The sequence below is a fragment of the Megalops cyprinoides genome, chromosome 24, assembly GCF_013368585.1.
Source record: "Megalops cyprinoides isolate fMegCyp1 chromosome 24, fMegCyp1.pri, whole genome shotgun sequence".
In the NCBI taxonomy this organism is placed as follows: Eukaryota; Metazoa; Chordata; class Actinopteri; order Elopiformes; family Megalopidae; genus Megalops; species Megalops cyprinoides.
Genome location: NC_050606.1, coordinates 19,614,972 through 19,642,605, shown reverse-complemented (window position 1 = coordinate 19,642,605; position 27,634 = coordinate 19,614,972). Strand labels below are relative to the sequence as shown.

Sequence of the window (27,634 nt, the reverse complement as noted above, 5' to 3'; positions counted from 1 at the left end):
GGGGGGGGTTTATTTTAGCAGTTTGGGAACAGCCATAGAGGCCAAGGAGGGGACAGTGATGTCCCTGAATATAGGCGGTGTGTTGGCAGGGACAGACTGCTTGCTCTGGCTCAGCGTCTCCATGATCATCTGCCTCATTTCCCGACTGGCGTCCCCTCTCACCGACAGGAGCGCGGTGACATGCTCCTCCCTGCAGAGCCGGGAGACAGGCATGAGGCGGGCTTAATTTCCCAGCATGCAGCTGGAAACACAATCAGCTATACATCAGCATGGTCAGCTAAACATACAAACATTTTAGGAACAGACACACAGTCATTTTGGACTTCATTTCCCAGCATGCAACAGGGTGAAAACATAAAGCCTTCAGCTATGTGGACTTTGAAAGCTGGTCACCTGATATCGGGGTACTTGGACACCAGAGTGGACACTTCCAGGTAGAGGAGGGAGGGGTCAGTGAGTTTGAAGACCTCGGCAATGGCGGTGATGGCGTCACACAGCGGCTCCTTGTCCTCGTCCTGGGGGGGGGTAAAGACAGGAAGCATGCACAGAGATGAGATGCCCCTCCCACTAATGACCCCCCCTAACTGCTAATCAAGTCTCTGAGAAACCTCTGAATCACTGCATGACCAGCAAAAATACCTAATGAACCTATGCAATAACACAATGTAATAATTCATGTACATGAATCGAAAACAAGTACAAGTTTTTCTTTTTTCAGTATTCCTAAAGCATTATTCATAATGCAGTCAGTTCTTTAAATGAAGGCAAAATTTACATAAGGACCAGACAAAATAAAACCTGCTTACTTCTGCCAAATTGAGTGACGCAAGAGAGAATTACATTTTCCTTTCAAAATGTAATTAGTGAACCAAATAGCATAATTAATTATGATACAGATTTTGAATTAATAATGAAGTCCACATGTGAAAAAACAATTTGCACTATTTACTTGATGATAATTTGGATAAGCAAATCAAGCAATATCAATCTCCTGTTCAACAATGTAACAGTCACAACAAATAGATGGCAGATGTTTTCTCTCCAGTGCAAAAATTGTTGGATTAACTTGAACTGGCTCTTAATTTTCTGTTAGCTAATGATAGTCTATGTTACACTGTTGATCTTAGTTAACGTAATGTCATAACACTCATGGTCAAATGGTGAAGCTGTTGAGAGTGCATAATGGTAGCTATGCCGTAGAATGACCATTAGCAAAAATAACTGTGGAGAGCAAAGTATAGGCAAGTTTGATATTTATGTCTCCAATATCAATATATGTTAAACAGTGGTAGTTAGCAAAGCAAAATGTTATTGGAAAAACTGTACTGTACATTTAATTGTAATCTAAGTACATTTACATTTGTTCATTTAGCAGATGCTTTTATCCAAAGCGACTTACATAGGTTACAGTTCTGTACAATGTTATCCATTTATACAGCTGGATATTTACTGAGGCAACTGTGGGTTAAGTACCTTGCCCAAGGGTACAGCAGCAGTGTCCCAGCGGGGATCGAACCGGCAACCTTTTGGTTACAAGTCCTGCTTCTTAACCACTATGCTACACTGCCGCCCTAAGTAGTAACCTTCAAAGCCAGCTAAACGTATAGCTTTCCTTTACAGCACTGAAGGGTTAACATAGGTTACCTGGCAAACTCTAACTTGCCTTACTGTGATGTGCTTTACAGTTACTGTAGCCGCTGTATCTGACACTCTTGCTCAGCTTATTATTGTGTGAGACAATGCAACCAATTGCTTTGGTTGTCTTTGGCATCTCAGGGTAGGTCCCTCTACATCGCATACTACAGTGGTACAAGGGTATTCTAGGAAAGTGTGTGCCCAATTCAACAGAAATTTATATTTATATTTAACATTTATATTGGTTTTAATGTTGTGAAGTTTTGTGAAGGGATCACAGATAAACTCCAGTGACGCTGTATTTTATAATACTGAAATAAGAGGAGATTAATGAACAGGAATGGCTCGGATTTAAAGCTCGGACAGGGTAAATCTGCAGGATGTGGCATGGAGGTGAGCTACTTGCAGGGGCGAGCTTCCTGAAGAGGCTCCTGAGCTGCTCGGCCTCCTTTATCATCCTGTCCGCCCCCTCCCTCCTCTCCTCCGCGGTCTTAAAGCTCATCCGCTTCTGCACCACCGCCCGCACGTACTCCACCACCACCCTGCGCTGGGCCTCGCTGCTCATCTCCTGAAACGCACACACACACACTCTGTAAGAGATGTACTCTAACACTACACACTTAACCACGATGCTCTTTAATACCACACACACCAAGAGATACTCCCTAACACTTCGCACTAACACTAACGCACTTGCTCGCGATGTAATGCTCCACACACAAAGAAATATACTGTCACACTACACAATCGTCACGATGCACTTTAATGCTACAAACGCCAAGAGATATACTCTCACAATACGCACTACACACTCAGCACCATGCACATTAATAACACAAAGAAATATACTTTCAAGCCACCCAGGTGATATACTCTAACACTACAGACACACACACACAAATGCCATCATTTTGTCATTAAAAGGGATTTGTTTCTTTAATCCGTATCCACCCCCCTCTGTATTTTTCTTCTAATTTAGAAATTTTAATCATTCCATTCTATTTATGCATTTTCTATGTCTCTGTTAATGTTATTCCCAACCTTCTGCCATTCTCAGTGCATCTCACCTCTCCTGATATATCAACAGCCCACCATTTTCTTGTGCAGCATAGCATTCGGTTATGCTGCTTTGCAAAGTTTAACTCTCTCGACTGAAGAGGGAGGGCCCTCGAGTCTTTGTGCTGTTAATGGAGATTGGTCTGAACGCACCGTGTTGTAAGGCTTCTTGATCTTGGAGAAGTCGCTGAAGTAGTCCTCCACAGTGACGCAGATGGTCTCCACCGCGTGGGAGCCCCCCAGCCATTTCCTCGTCAGCAGCTCATGCAGGTGGTGCTGGGAAGAGAAGGGAAAGGATCAAGAAACGTCCCCGTTTACTGAGTTCTGGCAGCACAACTTAATTAACACACAACAAGGCCTTCTGAACATTCCAGAAAGCGACCAAGCTAGCTTGACATTTTCACATGCTATATAAATTTCAGCAACTCATCTCATTGTTTTAGGTATACCTGTAGTTGCTCTCTAACAGGTTTCAGACCTTAGGACCTTCTTTGGATTATAGAAGAGAAATGCTTCACATTCAAAAGCGCTGTGTTCATAAATTACTATTAATCTTATTCATATTGATTTACATGTCTTACAATTTAGATATCATTAATTTTCACAGCTGAAAATTATGTACCATGCTTAAGAGGACAACAGCAGGGTCAGAACGGGGATTTGAACATGAAACCTACTGTTAAAAGCCCAATTCCTTGACCCTGTTGCCAGCTGTATCACCACGCCGGCGCCCCTCGCCCACAAACGAGGGGCATTTTATACGTCCATCCACTTATCACGTGACAGCTACCCACAGCCCTGGCCACCAACCTCCAGGTCCAGGAAGATCTCGTCCAGCAGGAACTGACAGCCATCTTTGGCCACCTCGTTGAGGGTCTTCTCGATGGCCACATCGGTGGGCGACGGCTCTGTCCACTGGGAGTGCTTCTTCTTCAGGCTGCTTATCGACTCCCTGAAGTCATAACAAAAAGAGGCAAATTAGCTTAAAATACTACCTTATATATATATATTCATATATATTCAGCAAATATATTTTTAACTAAATATATATATTATACTGCTGATTTGGTATAATGCGATATATTTCTGCTTTCCATAAATATATTTTAAATGTATTTGAAATACATATTCTGGGTTGAACACATTTCTCAAAATATTACAATATACCTAGGGTGATGTACCACTGGCCAGATCTCAAAGTGGACCAATGAGCAAGAAACAAAAGTTACAAGCATATAAAACAGAATTATGTAGTATATTTCACAGACAAGCCTCCTCCCTCACTGTATCTGTATATGTTAAATTATACAACACAGCCAGATTAGTGGGACCCCATACAAAAAATACACTGAGAATATATTTTAGACAATATAGTTTTGGCTCAATCAATATATTGAAAAATACAAATTATTTTCATTTTGGTATACTGCAAAATAGTTCTGCTTTGTACTAATACAGTTCTGATGTATTTGCATTCTGTTGTTTGGCTAAACAACATATTTCTCGATATATTAGTTATATTTCATTTGTGTGTGGGACTGACTGAATTTGGTTCCCTAATCTGGAGGCGGTAGCAGACGTACTTAAAAGTCTGGCAGTTGTTGATGATGGCGATCATGTACTGGACATAACACTGCGGCAACTGCCGGTCCTTTAAGTGGTCCTCCTTGTAGGTGCTGGCCTCCTCCCGATATCTGAAAATAAACGTTACGGTCACTTCGAGTGATCGAGGACGAGTGTCGTTTAGGTTCACCCCTTACCCTGCAGCACTTACATACCATCCAATGAAGTCGTTCATAAAATATACACTATATGGACAAAAGCATTTGGCCACACCTGTTTTTCAGGGTTTGGGCTAGGCCCCTTATCTCCAGTGGAGGGCAATCTTAATGCTTCAGCATACTAAGACATTTTGGACAATGCTATGCTTCCAACTTTGTGGCAACAGTTTGTGACTGTGACTGTGCCCCAGTGCTCAAAGCAAGGACTATAAAGACATGGTTTGATGAGTTCGGTGTGGAAGAACTTGAGAGCCAGAGCCCTGATCTCAACCCCATCGAGCACCTTTGGGATGAACTGGAACAGAGATTGCGAGCCAGGCCTTCTCGTCCAACATCAGTGCCTGACCTCATAAATGCTCTACAGAATGAATGGGCACAAATTCCCACAGAAACACTCCAAAATCTTGTGGAAAGCCTTCCAAGAAGAGTGGAAGCTGTTATAGCTGCAAAAGGGGGACCAACTCCATATTAAAGTATATGTATTTGAATATAATGTCATTACAATGTAATAGTCGGGAGTCCGAATACTTTTGTCCATAGAGTGTATATCAGAATAATTCAATTCAGTAATTTGCATGTGAAACAGATTGATTTACTGACCGTAAGCACTGAACTTGCATTGAAAAACTTCCACACAAACTATCACTTCTGTGTCCAAAATGCATTGAGCCGCTAAAATACATCTGGATTAACCTTTAAAGCTTTAAAGGTTGTGCTCTCTCATTCACAGTCCATGCCTGTTTGATAGGTATGTATGAGAGAGGAAGCAATAGGTCAGTCTCACCTGTGCAGGAAGGAGGTCATCTGCTTCAAACACAGTGCCAGCACCTGCTCTTTGAAGGTGTCGTTGATCTGTGCTGCCACCTGGAGATTCTGTTCAAACATCTGAGACCAAGACATGACCAAACCACAGCGGTTCAGGAAAATAAAACTATTGAGAAAATGTTTCTCATGACTACTTCAGCAGTGACTCAAGAATCTTCCTGACTATGTGTGACTTACATAATTGAGTGACTTTCCTGAAGTCTTACTCCAATTATATATTTGAACAGAGCATAGGAACATCATCGCAGAGCATTGCTAGATATATACTTTATCATTATTACAGTCTGGGCGATTACATCTTTAATTCATGAAAAAGAATAGAAGAGAGAGGGACGGAGGGAGAGTAGGGGAGGTAAGAGGGGACAGAGAGAGAAAGTCGAAAGGAGAGGGAAGGGACAGAGAGGAGTGGGAGGAAGACGTGAAAAGGGACATGCAGGTGAGGAAGGGAGAGGGAGAGAAAGAAAAACAGGGAGAGAGAGGGAGAGCTGGGGGGGGGGGGGGGGGGGGGGGGCAGAGAGACCGAGATGGGGCCAGCGCTACCTGGAAGACGATGGCAGGCAGAGAGGTCTGGTAATAGCCATCCTGGTCTGCCTCCGGCTCTGTGTCCTTGTACCAGTCCTTCCTGTCCGTCTCCAGAGCCTTGCGGAGCCAGCCGGTGATGTTGGACTGTCGAGGGTGAAAGGTGACAGACACACGGAGCCGGCTCAGTGAAGACGTATCTGAATTATGTAGTGGAGTTTATCGTGCAGACCCCTGGGAAAGTGCTCACTCGCGCATGGGCAAACCGCTGATTCATGCATGCTTAGGTAGGCCCAGCGAAACACGTTCCCGGGGTTTGTTTTCTCTCTGAAAAAGAGGTGCTCACTGTGAAGGTCTGTATGTACTTGCTCAGAAGCTCGTCCACCACTTCCTGCGGTATGAGGGGCTCCAGCTGGTTGATGTCACACTCAGCCGAGAGCTCAGGGTGTCCCATCATCTCCACACTGTCCACAGAGAGAGAGAGGCCTCAGTACAGACAAACTCATTCACTTATACACTCACACATACACACAGATGGGGGGGGGGGGTCAGTACACAAAAGTTCTCTCACACACTCATTTACACACGTACACATAGAAACACAGAGACCTCAGTGCAGACATGCTCACTCACACACACTCACTCACTTTATTACTCACACACATATAGACACACAGAGCCCTCAGAGCAGACACGCACGCACATCCGCACACACACACACACACACACACACACGCGCACTTACATCCAGGCTTCCATGAATATTTACCTATATAAATTCATGCAGTGCCTAGACTGTCAGCCAATGGCGAGGTGACACTACCCCCTTTCACCTGAGAATTCCTGCGCGGTCCTTTACGTGAGTACAGACACAGAGATGCGTGCGCCAGTGATCCGTGCAGTCTGGGGGCCGCTCCTCGCCTGACACGACTCCCCCGCGGAAGACGGGGGGCGCTCCCGCGCGACCGTGAGGCCGCTGTACATTAATCTGTACATTAATCTCAGCAGATTCCCGCCCCCCCCCCCCCCGTACACGCAATGTGCATTTACGTGTGCACTCATTGGATTAGATTCACCGCTCCAGCCGGGATGGCATGCCTAGGCTCGGCCGCGTCGGCACGAGAGCTGTCTCTCCTCCGAACACAGCGTTAATTGCCCTGGCCGGGCCCGACACCGCGCCGCGAGACACAGGGAATGTAAAACGGGACATGGAATACAGGAGTATTAGCTTTGCTGCCGTGCCGGGAGAGAGCGAGGCTTCCTTATACATGGGTGTAACAAGAGCCCATCCGCGCTCTCAAGGAGATCTGAAGGATCTCGTTCCCCACAATGCACTGCTCTGCTCGAATGCACACATCCGCATGACTGGAAAGCATTCCCTGTCTCCTGCGGTACACTCTATCTATTTCATTGACATGCCTTTATTCTACATAGGAAAATAATTAAAAATCAGTGACCAATGTGTTTTGACCTGCTTCGGCCTTCATCAGCCTCATAATCTCATAATAATGAAAATAGTTCACACCAAAAGGAGGTAAGTGAGCGATTAAACTACTAATGCTACTCCTACTACTAATACTCCTACTACTACTATTACTACTACTACTACCAATAAAAAATAATAATAATAATGATAATAAAAAAATCAGATAACTCACGATAGCAGTATGCAGGTATTTTTTTCTTATTTAGTGTCATGCACATGTACAAATTACACACACGCAGTAACAGTGGTCTCACATTCATTAGTCCTCACATACAGTGGTTTTACATACAGCTACAGGCCATGGTTATTTCTCGCCTCGACTACTGCAACGCTCTCCTCGATGGCCTACCAGCATGTGTCGTGAAACCCTTACAGACGATCCAGAACGCAGCGGCGCGTCTGGTTTCTAACAAACCCAAAAAGGCTCACGTCACACCGCTACTCATCGAGCTCCACTGGCTACCAGTAGCCGCCCGTATAAAGTTCAAGTCACTAATGCTCTCTTATAGAGTGTTTGCCGGCTCCGCTCACATCTACTTGAACTCCACCTTAATGGCTTATGCTCCCAATCAATCACTGCTTTCCTCGCATGAACATCACCCGGCATTGCCTTCCCCATGCACAAGGCAAGCCCAGTCCAGGCAGTTCTCGCAGGCAGTTCCCTGTTGGTGGAACGAGCTACCAAAGGCTATAAGAACAGGGGCGTCCCTCTCTATCTTCAAGAATATCTTGAAGACTCGCCTCTTCCGAACTCTCGCCTAACATACTAACATTTCTAACCCTCACCTTATTCCGTTGCACTTTATGTTATAGCACTTATCGGCTCACCTTTCTGTCTGCATTATCTTGCTTTATCCCTTACAGCCTTACAACAAGGCCTCCTTTTATACTGTAGCTTGAATGTATTCCTCGTATTGTAAGTCGCTTTGGATAAAAGCGTCCGCTAAATGAGTAAATGTAAATGTAAACGTAAGCTACGTAGAGTGTCTTGTATACAGTAGCAGCACCACCACATGCAGTGAGAGGACTCTCCCTCGTGCTATGCGCTCAGCGTACCTGCTGTAGGTGTTGAGCACCCAGGTGAGGAGGGAGACGATCTCGTTGGCCTCCAGCTCCTCGGCGGCCAGCTCCTGCACGCGGGCGGAGAGGGCGCGGTGGTAGAGGCGGAAGAAGACGCGGAAGGCGTCGTAGTGCGGCGGGAAGCAGTGCGCCAGCAGGTGGCGCGCCACCACCAGGTCGTCCAGCACGTTGCGGCGGGTGCGCTCCAGCAGCCGCACCAGCCACATCTTGTCGGCGTCGCGCGTCTCCGACTGCGAGCCCTCGATGCGCGCCGCCGCCGTGGCCTCCAGCACGAGGGACGCCCGCTCCCGCCAGCGCTTGGGCCGGCCCGGCGGCAGGAAGCCCGTCTGCCGCTGGCGGTCCAGCGCGCGGCGGTCGGCCCGCTCCTCCCGCTCGATGACGCGCACGGCCGACACCAGCATGGTGGGGTCCCGGCGCACGGTGACCAGGGCGCGCTGCAGCACCATCCACAGCTGCTTGGCCAGCTCCTCGGACAGCGCCTCCACCTGGCCGAAGTAGGCGCGGATGAGGCCGGCGTCGCGGGCAGCGCCGCCGTCGGCCCGGTGCTGCTCGTACAGCAGCTCGTCGCGCGACAGCTCCAGGTCCATGAGCCGGCGGTGAGCCTGCAGCAGCTCGGCCTGCTCGATCAGCTCGCGCGTCTCCTGCACCATCTCCGGCACTGGGGCAGACACACACCGGTTTGCACATGTAGGTATACATACAGACACACACCCGTGCACATGCACACACACAAACGCACAACCATGCGTACACACAGATACAAATAAGCATGCAGACACATACATACACAGATAGAAATATGCACACACAAACACACACACACAAACACACACATGCATGCATGCACACACATACTCTCAGACACACACACATATACATACAGACATTAATCCATGCATGCACACACACACACATACACACACACGCATGCATGCATAAACATATACACACACTCTCACACACACATACACACAGACATGAATCCATCCATGCATGCACACACACATACACACACAGAGCTTTCTCAATACTAGCCCTCCTAAACGGGTGTGGCTACTGATTTCAACACTCCAAATGTGACACATCAACTTCAAAATCAGAAAATGATCTGCCTGCAGTGCACTACAGCCACAGAGCTCACTGTTAGCACCATCATTTATATTACAGTGCAACAGAACACACACTACCGACTACATCTGTTCTGCTGTAGCCTTCAAAGGCATTTCTCATATGATAAACTAAAAACTAGGGAAAGTGTCTCGCTGAACTATGTAGGCTACTTACAAATGCACCTTGTAAGAGCACTCAGTAAGTGCTCAGTGAGTCCAACTGAACACTTTCTCCTGGGAGGGTTCATTACATTATATTTATATTATCGTCATTTAGCAGACTCGATTTACATAGGCTACAATTGCCCAATGGCTAGTACCTTGCCCAAGGGTACAACAGCAGTGCCCAGTGGCTAATTGAACTGGTGACCTTTCGGTTATAAGCCCTGCTGTTCTAACACTAGGCCCTCCTTTCATTTTACTCTATTTGCCCAGCCCCTGTCCAATCAGCAGGCCCGGATCTGGTGGTGGGCGTTCGTCCATGCGAATCCTACCTGAGAAGATGTTTTTGAGGTTCTCCACGGCGGAGGCCAGCTGGCTGTGCTGCACCACGGCCTCCTTCACCTCCCTCAGGCTCTCGATGGTGCTGATGCTCTGCCTCCAGTCCTTGCTGACGTCGGCCAGCGAGCTCTGGATGCCCCGCACGTCCTCCAGGGCGCTGTGGAGCTGCAGGAGGCCCGTCCGCACCCCGTCCAGCTGGGACTGGATGGCAGCCTGGGGAAAAGCCCGGGGGGGGGGGTTTGACAGGGTCCTTAGTTTCCTTGCGGACTGGTGTCTGCAACGTCACTGAACAACTGCCTAAGCAAGGGTTTTTGCTGGTGTTCGCAGGCCATTTGTCAGGTCAACCTTATCCTTGGACGTTGAGGGAAGGTTCAAGCTCACCTTTTAGAATGCAGGTGACTCTGCCCTGTTATGGTGAGACACATTGCCTGGTCGCTACTGTACACCATCCCAGATGGGTACCCCAAAATTGGAGGGGGTGGGAAAGGGAGTGACAACGTCTACTCTCCACATGACACTAGCTTAGATGTGTGCCATGAATATTGGAGGGAATGTGACAGTATGTGCTTAAAAAGCAGTGTCTTTTGATTCTTGGGGGCTTTTTTCTCTGTACTTGAGGAAAAGACATTCTAGTTCCTCTGCCACAAAATATCCAATATACAGAACACTGAAAGAAGGACTTCAGCCTGCATTCATTTTCATACCCAGATAAGCTATTTTTATCCCTAGAGCTGGGATTTTAAAGGGCACTAAGAATTCATCACTCACTCCCCGCAGATAAGCCAGACATGATTCCTCCATTTATGCTGCAGAGTGGTGCTCCAATTGTGGACATCAACGGTAACAGATTTTTCTGCAGTTTTTGCATCTTTTGTTGTGAGAGGAAAGGGTGGAGACTTTGAAGCGTCTCCAGGCTGACAGACAGTGTGAGCATGTAAATGTGTGAGTGCATGTGTTTCCGAGAGTGTGTAGTGTTCCTGTGAGCATGTGGGCCCAGGTGCTTCTGTGTGTTTGAGTGTGTGTGCGTGTGTGCGTGAGAGTGCGTGTATTTACGTGTGTGTATGTGTGTATGCATGTGCGTGCATGTGTGTGTGTGTGTGTGTATGCAAGTGTGTGTGTTTGCATGCGTGAGAGCCACCTGTGTTCGGGGTTACCTTCAGTCTGGCCTCAACCGAGGCCTTCTTGCGTGCCTCCCTCCTCCGGTACTGCTCCACTTTATCCAGCTGGTCCGGCCGCTGCAGCATCCCAGCCACCCTCTGCACTGACGTGGCAAAGGCTTCCCTGTCCAGCTCCTCCATGCTGCCTGCAGACGCTGAACACACAAGTAGAAAACACAACATGTCACAATTTTCAACTTACATTTAGGCTATTCATTTGGCAAATGCCTCTTTCCAAAGCAACTTACAAGTGAGGTACAATACAACACAAATACAACAGTTTTCAGTATAGGCCATACACCATGGTAAATTACAGAGGAATAATGCTGCTTCTGTTTCACAGTACGTATATGCTGGTGAAACAGGTGGCACAAGGGAAGAGGGGCTTCCATATCTAGGACACGCCGGCCACAGTCCACTCCAGGTGCTTCAGCAGACCAGCAGTTCTGCAGGACCATGGACAGCGGCATCCCATACACCTGTTGTACCGTAGTCATCTCAGGCATGGCTCCTTGCCTAGACCTTGTGTCAAGGCTTTGACTATGTGCCATTCTGGGAAAATGCCTGGCACACAGTCACTGTACGCCTTCTCAATACAAAATACTCTGCTAATGTCTACTGTGAACGCACATTTCCTGTGTTTCATTTTCCTTTTACAAAAGACCGAAAATAAATTATTGCCCTATTGTTGGGCATGTTCGCCCACCGTTGGTACTGAGTCACCGCTGGTATGGTGGTAGTCTCTGCCACCTTCTCCTGACATGTTCTTAGCGTTCGCTAATTGCATTAGTACAGAGCTGGATCAGTAACGTTAGCTAGGCGGCAGAAACATCAATTTTAATAGATTAACCAATAAGAGATTAATCAACCTCAGTTTGGTATTTTGCATGATCTTTGAATTATTCAGTGTCACATTACATATACTGGAACTGTAAAACAAAACATGGTAAAATGAGATCATGTATACAAACAGTCCATAATACCCCCCCCCCCCCCCCCCCCCCCAAAAAAAAAAAAAAATCTATAGATTACACAATTCAAGTAAAAAACAAAATCAGCTATAGGCTCTCCACCGGCGACCAAAATTACCATCCATCACGACCCCAGTGTCATTCGAGAGGCGATGCTGATAAGAGCAAAGGCACAGACGAAAATAACAGGCATTACCTCCCCAGCTAGCTCAACTGAGTAGCAATACGCAACACAATCCTGTCATTTAGCTAGCAAATTGATCATCGTTGTATAAACTACGGTAGTGTATTTCCAGATCAATAACTAACATTACCTGCTCTTCAGCGCCAACCAACACCGTTTGATTATTCAGCGGACAACAGACAGAAATTGTCGAGCGACCTGATAACGTTACGGCTATTCTGCTAGCCGAGAGATAAGCAGTGAGGGCGTGTCATAGCAGCTAACAGTCAGACTAACATTAGCTAGTGATGTAATTGACAAGTCCTGAATGTCATCGCAACAGAATATAGGTTTAACTAAACAGCTAGCTATATGTCGTTTAATATCATCGTTGGTATACACCTCGACTACATATCTAAATGCCAAAATAGTTTTCAAGTCACAACACCAACATCGCAATAAGCCAATCACCATTTGCGAACTGGACCCAGTTTAAGCTAGCTAGAGTAAAATACAAACAAATGTAGAAATGGACAGTATATCTGAATAGCTAACGTTAATGCAACTGTAAATGCTTAACGTCAGCTAGATGCTGTCCTCTCTGAGAGAGGATCGGTAGGCTAACCGAGCTAGCCAGCAATACAGTCATGCACCAGGCAATCTATGTTCGCATTGTGGTCCTACCTGTGAGATGTCTTCCGTCTCGTCTGCTAATGTGCCGTTAAATTATTGATAGGTACATGTCAAAATGTACATCCATCCCTTCTTGGCAAAGCAATGGTTTCTCGTGCACCGCCCAGCAGCTGACCAACGCTACACGACGTCTCGTTGCATTATGGGCTTCGTAGTTCTGGCCAACGGTGCTGATGATCCAGGAGATCCTTAGAACCTGCAAGTGTCAGAGCTCAATGTTAAGCCAAATTATGACCACATAATAATGTGCATGAAATAGATAGATTGCAAAATAAGTATTAATCATGACGAATTTTATTATCAGATGTCAAGAAAATAAAAACAGAATTACTGCAGTGAACATGTTGCTCAAAATCAAACAGTGAATGTAAACAGCCTATAAGTATGACAAAATAACAACCAGGTCTCGCTGCAACATGTATAAGCAAAATATGGAAGCCAGTCTTGTTTTAAAGTATGTGGTCATGCTTTAAAAGTGACTGGTTATGAGGTCTCAAAAGTTTTATACTGTTCATTGAACCACACCTCAGTCAAAGGAGAGGTGCGAATATTAATCTGAGAAATAGTGTTAATCTTACATTACAGTAATGGTTATTGCTTTTTTACAACTTCACTTTTTGCTTGATTAATACTTGATTACTTGCTTTTGCATTTTTCCTAATAATACATTTGAATGATCTTTGACAATGAAAATGAAAAAGAGCCTCCTGAAGCACTGAAGACAAATGTGCAAAGGTCAGCCAACATCTTGTCATGCAATTATCTTGCATTAGCAATTAGCTTCCATTAGCAATTAGCAATTAAGATTTTGGCAATCAGCAAATAATACAGTAGCAAGTAAGATCTCAGTACATTCTTACATTTTGTGTTATTTGTGTCAAATAACACAAAATCATGACTTCACAATATATCTCAGTATATACTTAAATATCTGAATATATTCTTAAATATGACTCTTTGAGAAAGGTCCCCTCTTTAGCTCCTCTCTCAGAAAGCAGTAATAGACTAGTTTTCAATAACCAGGCGTCAAGCTGAGGAACTGTCAAACAGAATTCACGTGCCATTAGTCATGAAGTGGGCACCATTCCTGCGTGTCTAGTCTGTTTTTGATGTTGAAGAAGACTCAAGCCGAACAACAACAGAGTATCAGATGCATTTCAGCTGAAAAACTCTGGGCACAATACAGCCTATAAACGGTGCCATGGAGTCGAGTGCAACCATTTCCAGTTCTAAAAATATCCCACAAAAGCTCCAGCCGCGTCAGCACTTCTCAGGCAGAGCCTTAAATGGTTTAGTGGCACGTACTGCAGCGCTCATATAAGAGTGTCACATCTATGCATCTTCAGTGCAGTCATATTCTTACAATTGTTGGCTTTGCCCTTTCCTAAGTTTAATTGTTTTAGTTCATACAATACAAAGTAAAGTAAGATACAAATACAAAGTAAAAAGTGAGCACAGGGGAGAAAGAGGAGGGGGGAGGAAGAGAAGAAAAATAAAATGATTTTATCATAGGAGCTGGAAGGAGACTATGAAAAGGGGAAAGTAGACGGCAAAAGCAAATAAACAACTGGACAATCAGAGAGGTGATGCTTGTAATAACAGCTTATGTTTAAGGACAGTGTTATGGGTTTTGGTGAGGTACGGGACCCATGTCAATGTGTCTAATGAATTGATTACATACTGCATACATGCATTGTGTTTTTGACACATTGTTGCTGTTTCCAGTTGTCAGTCATGAAGGACAATTATTGAGATGTAGTTACTTTATTCATTCTTGCTGCATCTATACGTCCCATGAGAGAAATAGGCAGTCTGTTCCAGCTTTCTAGCTGTTGTGTGTAAAGCTGAGTTTAACAGAGGTTTAAGGTTGAGACAAGTGAGGTCTAACAGAGAGGTTGAAACGTAGATGCCAAGGCATTCCACTGCTATCATAATCCATTTAAATAGGAGTACATATGCCAGTGTAGCTCAGTCAAACTTGTTTAGAGGTGTTATTTCAGATTTTGACCAATACTCAGGCTTTGTCCATGCTGTGAATATCCATTCAGACTGAATCTGTACTTGCTTACAGACTGTATTTCTGTAATATCCAAAGAGTAAACATAATTGTTATATCTGAACATTATTAGTATTAAGTAATATACTTTATATATATATATATATATAAAGTTGTTGAGAGGTGTATTAAAACTGTTAAGAGGTGTTTATACTCTGACTTCGAAAACTGTGATCTTTCAGTACAGGGCTGTTCTGAATGAATCATTTGGAAGTTCTCTCAGAAATGGGCATGTTGTTCATGCATTGTCTATTTATACATTTACCCGGTTCAGCACTTGCTACTACATGCAGTTAGTGTGAATGTTGAGAAATGGCCCTTGTATAATAATTTGAGCTCATCTGATTATTGTGGATTTTACATCTGAATAGCTCCAGCCTTACATCTCAGCATTGAAGTGTGCCATTTTTTGTCTTAGCATGTGTCAATTCAGTTGAAAAAGGAAATGGATAAAAGAAATGATGACATATCTAGGCAATAGTGGATGAAAGTTCACTTTTTTAATAAAAAAACAAGTACAGTAAATGCTGCAATCCATAGTTGCTGCTTTGCAGCTACATTATTGGCCAATCAGCTTGTGTGTCTTTCACTGCACTGTTCTTGAAAGAAAAGACAAATTTATCACTGTATAAAACAAGTACCTAAAACATTCATATTAAATTAACACTTCAGTTATACACAATTAATGCAACATACTGAATATTACGATTTTACAAAAACACGAACAAAAACAGCAATTTCAATGGTGAGACAGCGCTGCATCTTGATGTGATATTACGTCCAGGTAGAAATAGGATTGGTAATCCAGTTACACATTGCAAGTTCACGACTGGAAAACACAGTAGATTTTGTTTTTTTTTTTTCAAATGTACTACTTACTTTCAAACAAAATAACTTAAAACATAACCTAAAATGACAGGAAATATCTATTCCATAAATGTTGTGTCCATGGGTTCATGTCATAAACATAGTATGCCAAATGTTCATATGTCTCTTAACTGTGTCACTTGTCTTGACATGACCAGCCAAGGCATGATTTAAGAAGATCGGCATCAATATTTTAACATTCACAAAGATGCTAATGGATTGCTAGATTAAAGTTAATATTGAGTACTACTTTACAGTCTGTTAAACCATGATGTCTTTTAGGATAATGAAATATTTAGACCGAAATTGAAAGGAAGAGAGAGAGACAAAGATCATCATAAAGTGTCTGAATTCTTGAAATCACTTTTAGATGTTAGCTCCCTTTTATATACAACTCAACGAGAATACTGACTTAGCAAATGTACATTTTACAAGAATCAAAATCATTTATTCTTTTGATTATAGACTGAAAACTTATGGCAGTGACACAGTTTGTCTCTTCGATACAAATAATGCATACAGCTAGTGGGTGGTTGGGTGGTTTTTAGACAAACTAATCTGCTAAGTGTGTATTCTCAGCAATTCAGCTTGACAGCACATTGTCCTGAATGAATCTCCCTGAGGCTCCTATTATAGTTGTAGTAAAGTGCACAGCATACGTCAGAGCACTTGACTGCCGTTATTGCTATATATGCCTGAGTTCATTGAGATGGTTTTGACAAATGATCATAGACTTCATGTGTTTATTGAAGATTCTTCCTCTCTTTCTCTCTCTCTCTCTGTCTCTCTTTACTGGGTATGATTGTTTTAATATTGTGTACTGCTTTTCTGTATTTACTGATTGTTTTGCATATATACTGGCATATTAATTGACTGTTTATTGACTGCGGTATGCTGGTGTATTCATTAGCTGGTGCCCGTATTGGAACCACTGTACTGCACTTTGCATCTGTATATTATGAATACATAATTGTCCAATGTCTTGGGTGGTGTTGTGTTCTGCCTATATGTCTGTATTCCTGTTTGCCTGTGGAAGATGAAAATATGAATTTTGCCCTTGGGGAGTAATAAAGTATGTTAAATTCAATTCAATTCTAACATCAATGTAAGATGCACATACAACAAATACACAAATATTACATCAAACTAAAAATATTATTGTTAACACTACTTTTGAAAAAAGGTGCTTTAACAAAAAACTAAAAAAAAATTACATTTCACTACAGGCAGACTTGTTATACATCTACAATACCATTATTAAACCTGAGCCAGACACAGAAATCTCTCCTACTACATTAATCCATATGAAAAAGAACTGTAGGATATTTTAAGTAAAATAGATCCATCCGAAAAGATATGAAAAAGTAATTTCATCATATGTTAAAAATATACTGCATATATTAGTAAATATATCAATGACGCCACTTTTATGTAAACAATGTTAGGCATATATTGTAGAACATACAGTTAAAATATTTCAGCTCATGTTCTATATTATATGCACGGAATTACACAAATGAAAATGGCAATACAGTTATGCGCCGCTTAACGTCCATTCAGACAACGTCCGTTCGCATGTACGTCCGTAGTCCCATAAGGTTATAATAAAGTTTAAAAATCCTGATCGCAGAACGGGACGTAGCGGACGTAACCAGATGTGGTGAAGGCAACGCTTCCCGCACGCAACACGTGTATCTCATGTGTCATGGAAATAAAGCGATTGCGCTGCCAGGCGTATAATGGAACAATACATAGTATACCATATACCGTGTATAGTATGGTGTTTGCACAACGTCCAAATCACATAACGTCCTATTTCACGGAACGTATCATGGACGCTAAGCAACACATGGCTGTAATTGATGTATTTTCTTATATACAGATTATGCAGTAAACTTGTCCTTGTCTGTAAAAAATACCCCTTAGACGCTGTATTATAAACCTCAGCATATACCACCTTCTGGTGGAATATACTTTAATGAGGAGTGTGCTAGCTCATGCTTACTGCATGTAGCCATATGGATTTGATTTGCTCCCTACTGTGTTCATGACACAGTTAGGCATGATGCTGCGTAGTAGGGATGCTTGGCTAATGTCCTGGCTGCCATCAGACCAGGGTGGCGAGTCCAGGGGCTCCTGTTTGATGGAGTGAACCAGGCTGTGGCTCCTGAACTCGTAGGTGAGCTTGTAATCCTGCGGCAGGAAGCCCTTCTGATCTGTCCCACTGTTCCCATACATGTGGGGGTCGATGCAGTTCATGCCCTGGCTGCTGCACTGGGGGTCGGGCCGCTGCGGGCCGAACAGGGCCAGGTCTCTGTTCAGGACACACTTGAGGGGCCGGCTGCCCCCGACGGCCAGGTTGGAGCCAAACGCAGAGCTGAGCCCGGCCTTGCCCCTCTGGCAGGGTGCGTAGGGCTCGTAGTACCCCGCCTCCGTCTTCAGCAGGGGGCTCTCGCCGTAGGCCGGCCCGAAGCGCCGCTCCGCCCGCTCCTTGCGCGGCCACGCCCCACCGTGGGCGGCGCCGAAGAGGACGCAGCCGTTCTCGGAGTCTGAGTCGCGCTCGGTCTTGACGGCAGCTTCTGGCGGCGGGCGGCCGTCGTAGCACTCGCTGTAGCTGTTCTCGACCTTCACGCCCCCCCCAGGGAAACTCTCGGCCCCCAGCTGCAGTAGGCCACCGTACATCTTACTGAGGGTGACATCACTGCCGTCACCGTGGCAGCTGGGAGACAGGCGGTACCCTCCAGGCTTGCCGGACAGGCCAGGCTTTTGGAGGAATGCGTTCGGCCCCATCCTCCCCGCCCCCATAGCCGCACGCCCCGCCCACGAGGGCTCCAGGGTCGCGCCCCTCTGTCCGCTTGCAGAGGACTTGCAGTTCAGGTTTAAGGGCTCTTCCTGGGGGTAGTACCCCTCATTCCTGAATCGGAGGCCCTCTTTGGATAGGGGTGTCCAGGGGACAGCATAGTGTTGCTGTCTGGATGTGGTGCCACTGCAGCCTAAGAGGAGGGTGCCCCCATCCTCCTCCATCTTGCCCAAACCCTGGTACTTCCTCTCACTGTAGGGGGACAGAAGAGGTGTCAGATTACATCACCTGCCCCTACAGCAGGCCCCGCCCACACAGGAGATGTCAATAAACAGGACATCAACTGAACACACTGGGAAAGTAAAACAGGAAGATATATTGGGTTTCATAACAAAAACAATACTGCAACCACCGCAATCACCAAGACAGTAAAGGAACACCCATTTACATCGAATGCACTGCACCTTGAAGTGTTAGCTTAGTAGACATTTTTATTGTTGTTTTACAACAGAGCAATCCTTCAAAAAAGATCATTTTGTAAACGTATACTGAAAAGCAGTGATATACTCTTCCATTTTGTTACTGCTATAAGGAATGGAAAGAACAAGAAGCTGCAATGAAAAGCCCCTTGTCCCTTCCGTCCTCCCTCGTCTCAGTCCCCTAAGTTACATTCTCTGTGCAAACAGCCACGGTTCTGCTCTGGCAGCATGCACTACATTAAGGACTGTGACATAACTAATTCATGAGCAGCGATATAAACACACTCTGCCTCCTGCAGGGTGAGGAGTGGAAGCTGTCTGACGCAGTCACAGACGGGGAGCTAACCTCAGATCCTGAGCGGAGAAGACCGCGTTCTTGTGTTTGCTCCTCATCATCGCACTCTTCATCTTCATCTCAGTCATGGGGGGCGACAGGAGGGGTATGGCCACGGCGAAAAGGGCCAGCTGGGGGGGCAGGAGCGTACCCGATGGAGACCTCTTCTTTTGGCCCTGGAGGAACTTCAGACGTCCCTGAAACTGTATGGTCTGGGGGATGTGTGAGATTATGGGAGTGGGTTATAGGAGCACAAAATAACCTCTTCTCACCAAACAGGGCTAAAATGGGGTAGGCAATGGGTGCTTTACACTTTATAGCAGATGTAGACGAAGCGGAGAAATTCAGCTTCAAAGCTGACAAATTCAGCTGCAAAATTCCAAAAAAAAATGGAATTTTGTTTGTGTTCCTGTGTGTGTGTCCCTATGGGTGTGCTTGTGGTGTCAGTATATGTGTGTGTGTGTGTGTATGTGTGTGTGTGTGTATGTGTGTGTGCGCGCGCTGCTCCCTCACCAGGAAGCCTGACGTGCTGTCCAGCAGGCAGCGAACTCGAGACATGAAGCAGCGTGTGAGGAAGGGGGAGATCTCTGGGGGAACGCCGTCTATCTCCTGAGAGCTGAAGAGACTGCTGACCATGTAGTCCTCACCTGCACACACACAAACACACACACACACACACACACACACAGAAAGGCAGGGAGATAAGAGGGAGGTTAGATGACTGTGGACCCACTCATCTCTCTCATTCATGTTTTAGTTCTGTCACGCTTAAATTTAAATGATGCAGTATTAATAACACAAGACCTTAATGATGAGAGTAGGCCTTTCAACACAGAGAGGGTTGTCATTTTTCTTTAGTTTGAACTGTATTTGAGAAAGACAGCCCCATGAATGCTTTAAAGAAGGATGTTATAACTTTTCCTATACAACAATATTTTAAGAATCCTCATTTTGCAGTAATCTAACTCCACTCTTAAAGCATTTCATTTCAGCTTGTCTATCAGAGCAGATTGCCCGACATTTGTATCTATGTACATGCATGGTTCTTTTGGCCATTGAGGGTAGTACAGAGGGGAAGCAGTTAAAATGATATGAACGCAATACTGAAAGGCGACACGCTAAACAAGAGGATCAGAGGCCTCCCCTTTCCCCCAGGGCCGTGGGTCACACACACAGCCAGCGCTCTCACATACGTACCGGGCCCCGCCGCCAAGTTGGGGTCCACTCCCGCCACCTGCTGAGTGGGGTTCATGGCCCAGTGGAGCTGTCGCTGGAACTCCTGCCGGTCGTCCACATGGATGTAATCAAAGACGTTCTGGTGCATCACATCAGTCTGGGCAGAGGGAGAGATAATGGAAGCTGGGGAGGGGGGTCCCTGACCTCATTAGCGGCCCCCCGTTGGGCTCGCGAGTGGCCCTGACCTCCCCCGCTTAACCCCCGGCCACGGCTCGTTAGGCAGCGCGCCGGCGCCACACACGGGAGGCATCTGGGCCAACACCACAGGTGTCGGCCGTGCCACGGGGCCCTCGGCCGGCGGCCCCCGAACGCAAGGTTTGCACCGGCTTTTGGGGGCTCCCCGTCCACCATGCAGACAAGGGGCGCTACAGTGAGACGCCAAAAGGGTCAAAGAATGGATTCGAACAATCCAGACCGTAAAAAGCGTCAAATGCATTCACGTAGGCCTTCGAACACTGAAACACTTGAGACACATAAAAATATCCGAGAACCCGATGCTGTTGTTTTGCTCCTTGGCTGTTCGCTGGGCATCGCGTGACGCCAGCCGCTCACGTGACAATCCACACCGCCCAGCCCAAAGGCAAATCCTTCAGGCCCAGCCCATGCCTCTAATACCAGTGTGTGTCCCTGTGAAATATTCACCCTCCCTGTTGTATCTGACACGTGAAACGACTCCCCTGGTCTAACACGCCACCACCGCTGCTCCCATTAACACATGGCTCAAACGGCCATTGTCTGGAACCCCGCCATACAAAACAATATGATAAAATGCTTCGAAAGGCAAAAAAGAGGAATAACGTGAGTGTCACTTACCTGATGGAAGCCCAGGTAGTCGACGATGGTGGACGAGGCATAAAAGATCATTCCGTCTGTGCTCACTACCAGAGCGAAACCAGTCAAGGCCTGCCGTAAGCACAGACACAAACTCTCGCTTACCCTACATGCATTAACACTCACTCCTCTGTTCAATTTAGCCATAAAATGTTACCTAATTGATAAGAAATAACAATAAATATGGAATTCCTGATAATTCAGTCATATCTTCAGAAGCTAGGCTTGTAATCAGACGGCTTCGGTGTTGAATCCAAAACAGGACACTATCATTGTATCCTAGAATGAGGTACTTATGCTGAATTGTTTGAGTAAATATTCTTTTTTAAACTGTAAGCACAGAGACCACCTAACAGTATGAGAACTACATACTTGGTTTTCCACCAAGCGTGTGTTTACTGAATACTCCCGGCACAATCACACAAAGCTATCTGCCTGAACCTGAGTTTCATCACATAGATGTATGCATGTGAAGGAAGCCCTGTTCTACTCCATATCTCCCTGAACACACTATCTCGCAGCTTTAAACCTTTAAATCAGGAGACTGCAGTCCTCTGACCAAATACATTTTTCTGCTTGTTCATACATCAGTATACAATCAAAACCCTTGTGCTTAGATATTATCTTTCTCAAACCAGATGCCATTTTCATAAATAACTCCTTAGCTGATTCACTTCATATGTTTTTTTTTTTTTTTTTTTTGGGGGGGGGGTGGCATTCTGTACTCTGAAATGTGGTCTTGCTTGCTTGCATTTCTTTAGTCCTGGTTCCCGGAATTCTAATTCATGGAATCTTGGGTCTGTTCTCTGAAAAATCCTAAAGACTATTCTGATTCTGCTGAGAGAGATAGCCTTCTGTCTCTTAGGAAAACCAGGCACTGAGGGTTAAAATTACCTTGTACATTTTCATAGAATCATCGACACATTGGCAAAGACTGATGAGACACTGTGACATTTCAGAATTGCAAGAGACAGTGTGTGAAAGCAGAGTGACAACGCCATGGTCGTCCCCCTCACCTCCAGTAAGAGGTCACTTTCACACACACTGAACCTGGCTTCTGGGCTCTCCTTCCTAGAACCGGGGTTTTCTGAGGGGCACACGTATTTTGGGGGTGACTTGTCCTGAAGGGCGGCTGTAAGGAGAGAGAGGGAGAAAGAGTAAGACAGAGAGAGGAAGGGATACAGAGAGACAGAGACACAGAGAGATGCATAGACAGTGGCAGTTAGGTATCTCAATTGAGTCTAACAATATGAACATCAGAGTAAAGGCATAATATCCAATATCTTATACTCAGCTGAGGTGCACAATGAAAGGACTCACTGGAAACCAGGATCGTAAAAAAAAAAAAAAAACTGTAGACTGTAGACAACAGCACAAGAGACATATCTGATACTAAACTCAGGGGAAATGTTTGGAAGGATATACCATGCGTTTGGGGTTCATGTGGCCTTCAGGTTCATTTCCAAAGACCTACTGACCCAAAACTTTAAATGAATGTCAAGCTCCAATTTTAAGCGATAACTAAGGTAAGCTATTTGCAATAAAAATAGAATTATAAGACTGCTATATGCTGCTATATTCAGGGCAAACAGCCAACATTTACACATCAGCACGACACATTTGAAGGGGGAAAGGAAAACTCTGAATTCTTCTACTTGTCTTCAGAAACAGAGAATTATGGGAGCAACCGCCACACCCCTCCTGAGGACAAAAGGAACAAAGAGGATAGACTACAAAATGCCTTGACATCATCATTCACAGCACAGTGATCACAGACGGGTGTCTTTAAGGCTTTTGTTCACCTCAGTAACCCAGGACTCAGAACTTTTGCCACTGCGCACAAAGTCAGCCAGACAGCGTGGGGAAGCCGGTCTAGCGGCACACTCTGCGCTGTTCTTAGCTCATAAAGGAAGGCCAGACCAGCATGCCAGCAGGAATTAGATGAGTAACACGCTCAGTAACACGCACAATGACCACCAGCAGAGGCTGACTAAGATTGTGCGTGAGTGTAATTACTGCGCTCTGTGGTGCTAAAGGATGCCCCCTTTCCCCACACAGAGTAGTGGGGGGTTGTTTGAGTGGGTGTGTGTGTGAATGTGTGTGTCTGTGTTGAGGACTCGAGGCCGAAATCGGCGAGCGAGGGAGCCTTCGTGACCCACCCTAAGCAGAGGGAGACGCTGCTGTCACACGCTGCCACAAGGAGTAATCTGCCAACACGCAGCGCCCCCCCCCCCCGTCCCCCACACCCCCCCCCTACCCCCACACCCCCCGCCTCCACCCTCCAACACAAAATGGACAAACAGCCCCACAAACACGCAGAGATCTGTCACGCGAGCGTCGCGCTCAGCCACACCCACGGCGCCCCGGTTCGTGCCGCTCAGGTCCATACAGAACCGTGCCAGCCCCTCATTTCATAACCCCCACCCCCGTCATTCCCCCAGCAAGATCCTTCCGTGACTCCCTTTAATTTTTCCTCAACACGACTCACATCGAGACACGCAAGCTATTCCGCCGTTATTCTCTTCCTTTTAAAACTTCATAACACGATTCACTCATTTATTTCACCTCTAACACAAGCCAGGAGATGGCAAATAAACAACAGTTATGCTAGATGGTTCACAATGGCTTAATCACTCCTGCCTCAGTGTAAATAAAAGTGTGGGAATGCATCTCTCTATCAGACAACACGTACCAAGAAATCAGTCTGATATTACTGTAGAAGGAGAACAAATTAATATAGTTCCTCATGGTAAGTAATTGGGCACAAAAATGGATTTTCATCTTCTAAGAAATGTAGTGGAAAAATAGGCTGAAATGTATGCTGCCCCTTTTTTCATTAAGCAACATTTTCCACTGCAGCTACAAAGAAGTATATGCATGCCATAAACTTTACTCATATGACCATATGACTAGCTGGCCAAAAGCTGGATCTAGAGGTTATAGAGTTTGATAAAAATCCAGCAAATTTACATTTACATTTATTCATTTGGCAGACGCTTTTATCCAAAGCGACTTACATAGGTTACAGTTCTTTACAATGTTATCCATTTATACAGCTGGATATTTACTGAGGCAATTGTGGGTTAAGTACCTTACCCAAGGGTACAGCAGCAGTGTCCCAGCGGGGACCGGCAACCTTTCGGTTACGAGTCCTGCTCCTTAACCACTATGCTACACTGCCGCCGCAAATATCATTAGTGTCACATCTTCAACACACATGATCTTTAGAATCAACTTCAGAAAATTTCATAAACATGTGTGCATGCATGGTTTTTAAAACTCTGAATGAGTTTGAATGACTGCCGCTGAATGACCTCAACCCCCAAAATGAATTTGTAGGTCAGCTCAGTTAAAAAAAAGATTTGAGGTACAAGAATAGCTGAACAACTTGACTGTGTTGTGTGACAGTGCTGTATTTTGTTTGCACAGACAGATTTTTCCATCAAGGGTACAATATTTCAGTTGTCTTCATCTGAGGATCATGCAATTACAACAATTTTTCATTAAAACTAAGTGGCTAAAACATAAACATATTTGTAGCCATTAACAGTTTTTACAGTAGACTTTCAATTTGGTAGTTATTTCAATTTTACTATATATTTTTTCTTCAAAACACTGCATTGTATATTGCTACATTAGATATATCATTGCACACTACACTCCTGTTCATGATCAGTTTTTAGAACAGTGATCTGTAATCTATGCATCTATAGAGATGAGGTGTTTTAGTATTGAATATTTTCCATAGCCCAGTTAATGAACTAGACTTGATTAACCTTTTTCCTTTTTTCTTTCATTTATTTCATTCTGTTTCTTTTTTCTTCCTATTATTTTGTAATGTTTCTGCTGTTATGCGTGATGTTGTATATAATCCACCTTCTCAAACACTGCCCAAAGAAATTAGCCTGTGGCTAACTTGGTCACAATGCATTTTTTACTGTTTCATGGTTTTAACTGTGCACTTCCCCTGTTATAAAAACACACTAAACGAAAAAATGGACCACTTTTTTGCATCATCCGGCCCTTGAAGGCAAGAGCTTGTTTTTGCAGAAGATACAAAAAACACATTTTCCATAATTAATAACATTTTACTGTTGTCAGTACCACCATGTTTCCCAGCTTTGCTCAGTTTATAATAACTGAAATCTTCATAGTATTGATCATGTCTTGTCCTCACTGATGTTATAGGATGTGGCATTCAGCTGCTCTTGATACAATTCAAAGAGCAAAGTGTGTTCGGTTTGCACTTCATATATACACAGTAGAGAGTCCACAGTACATTATTTTTTGGATCAATAAGAGACATACAGTATTTTGGACAGGCAAGTTGAAGGGCCTCTTAATTTCATCTTCTTTCTTCCTCCTCTGTGATATACCCTGTCTTTTCTTTACTTATTAATGAAGCCCTAAGATAAAGTGGTGTAAAGTCTCCAGTGAGCGTTTCTGCTACAATACAGAGCATTTCACACATTTCACATGAGAGGCTCTGAGCAATTGCTTTCGGATTGTCTGCGTGCATCTTCAGGGGAGGGGCGATTGGGGGGGGGGGGTGCCATCTTCTGGCACAGGCGGAGGAGTTAAAGCACCCCTACATGCGTGTGAGTATTCCCAGGCCCGATTGCCTTGCGTGCACACGGTACACAGATATCTCCACCAGAGGCATGAGGGGGTAGAGCAGCCGTCGGCCGCCTGATTAGCCTGTCCCAAACCCCACCCCCCCAACCCCAAACCCCTCCCCGGCTTCCCTTCCCTCCGCCCCTCACCCCCCGGGAGGGAAATCCAGCGCAGAAAACTCCAGAGATGAGCAGAGCTGGCTGCCCAAAGCTGCACCATCACACACGAGAGCTGTCTGCCACCGTCCCCTCCTCTCTGACAGAGCTAGCTCTAGCGCTCGCGTGCAAGCCTGGCAAGCCACATTAGCCTATAAAGAATTTCATAATAACAACAGCTGTTGAATATTGATGGCTGCTGGCAAGTGTCGAGCGTGCTCAGTAAAGGTTAAGCCAGGCGTGCAACAGAGACGACGTTTCCCTTACACATAGCGTCGTGCATCCAGACCATTCTAGTTTTAAGTAATGAGGCAGAAGATGGTTCAATGTATGTATGTATTATTAAATGTAATTCAATAAGAGTTTATGTTTCACTCTAACTTGTAATTTATCTATTATTGTATAATTTTGTGTAGTCTGTTACACATTTTGTATGTAAATTACTCTGCACCATAAATTTTTAGCATGGTTTTATTTGTTAAAAAAAAAATACTTTCAGCAATGACTCTGCAATATGCTATCTGCTATCTCTTGTCTTTATTCCTGATTTTCAATGTGTGTTAAAAATTTATTTACTTGACTTATTGATTAGGGGTGTTCAAATACAAATGTGGAAAGAAGTAAAATGACCATATATTATTGGAACCTTTTTTCAATTACATTTACATAATTTTTTAAAACTGGAAATAACATCAGAGTACAGGGCCATTATGAAAAGTATAACAGCCATGTCCAGCTTTGTACCAATATATTTATGTATATCTATATGTTCAGTGTCATATAAATTCTTTGTGAACAAAAAATGTTGCTACAAATTTCATACATATATAAAAAATGAAAGTTGTTTGCTCAACATATTTCTGTAAATATCCGCCCCACACACATTTGGCACAGCTCTCTCAATTAAGTGTAATTAGTTATTTAATTTCTTGTTCTAGGCTCCATTGAACAGCTACTGTAATTACACAATCAATTGTGGCGAATACTTTGTATTACAAAAGGGAAGTCAGTGAAACAGGAATAACTAACAGAAATATCTCATATGTACACTTTTGTCAGAGCAAGCATATTTCCAAAAATCCTGTATCTGTAGCAGAGAAATGGCAGCAGATATTTAAATAAAGTCAAACAGAGATCAGTAAAAGAGCTCAATCAAAATGAATAAATTGAGCACTCAGCTGGAATGAAAACCAGTATACACAGTGGGTTCCACGGACTAGGACTAGGAAACACTGTGTATACTATTTCCATATGTACTGTACATATGTGTATATTTTACTTTGTAG

The 27,634-nt window shown here is 44.6% G+C and overlaps 2 protein-coding genes across 2 annotated transcripts in view; both read right to left on the bottom strand.

The window, feature by feature from the left end:
• Positions 1 to 13,068, bottom strand: LOC118771289 (exocyst complex component 3-like). Its single transcript, XM_036519238.1, has 13 exons — positions 12,968 to 13,068; positions 11,147 to 11,304; positions 9,986 to 10,205; positions 8,359 to 9,040; positions 6,163 to 6,280; positions 5,838 to 5,963; positions 5,257 to 5,357; positions 4,275 to 4,385; positions 3,502 to 3,643; positions 2,845 to 2,967; positions 2,042 to 2,203; positions 394 to 515; positions 1 to 190 (listed from the first exon to the last, which is right to left on the bottom strand). The coding sequence occupies exons 2-13, from the start codon at positions 11,288 to 11,290 to the stop codon at positions 10 to 12; spliced, it is 2,232 nt and encodes a 743-aa protein (XP_036375131.1). The 5' UTR covers positions 11,291 to 11,304; positions 12,968 to 13,068; the 3' UTR covers positions 1 to 9.
• Positions 13,069 to 17,900: 4,832 nt separating this feature from the next.
• Positions 17,901 to 27,634, bottom strand: part of LOC118771586 (aryl hydrocarbon receptor repressor-like) — a 31,604-nt gene continuing 21,870 nt past the window's right edge. Inside the window, exons 3-8 of the mRNA XM_036519593.1 lie at positions 22,596 to 22,711; positions 21,562 to 21,651; positions 20,710 to 20,845; positions 20,026 to 20,159; positions 19,525 to 19,724; positions 17,901 to 18,951 (exon numbers count right to left, since the gene is read on the bottom strand). Of these exons, the coding sequence (XP_036375486.1) occupies positions 17,901 to 18,951; positions 19,525 to 19,724; positions 20,026 to 20,159; positions 20,710 to 20,845; positions 21,562 to 21,651; positions 22,596 to 22,711 (1,727 nt within the window). The remainder of the gene's footprint in view (positions 18,952 to 19,524; positions 19,725 to 20,025; positions 20,160 to 20,709; positions 20,846 to 21,561; positions 21,652 to 22,595; positions 22,712 to 27,634) is intronic.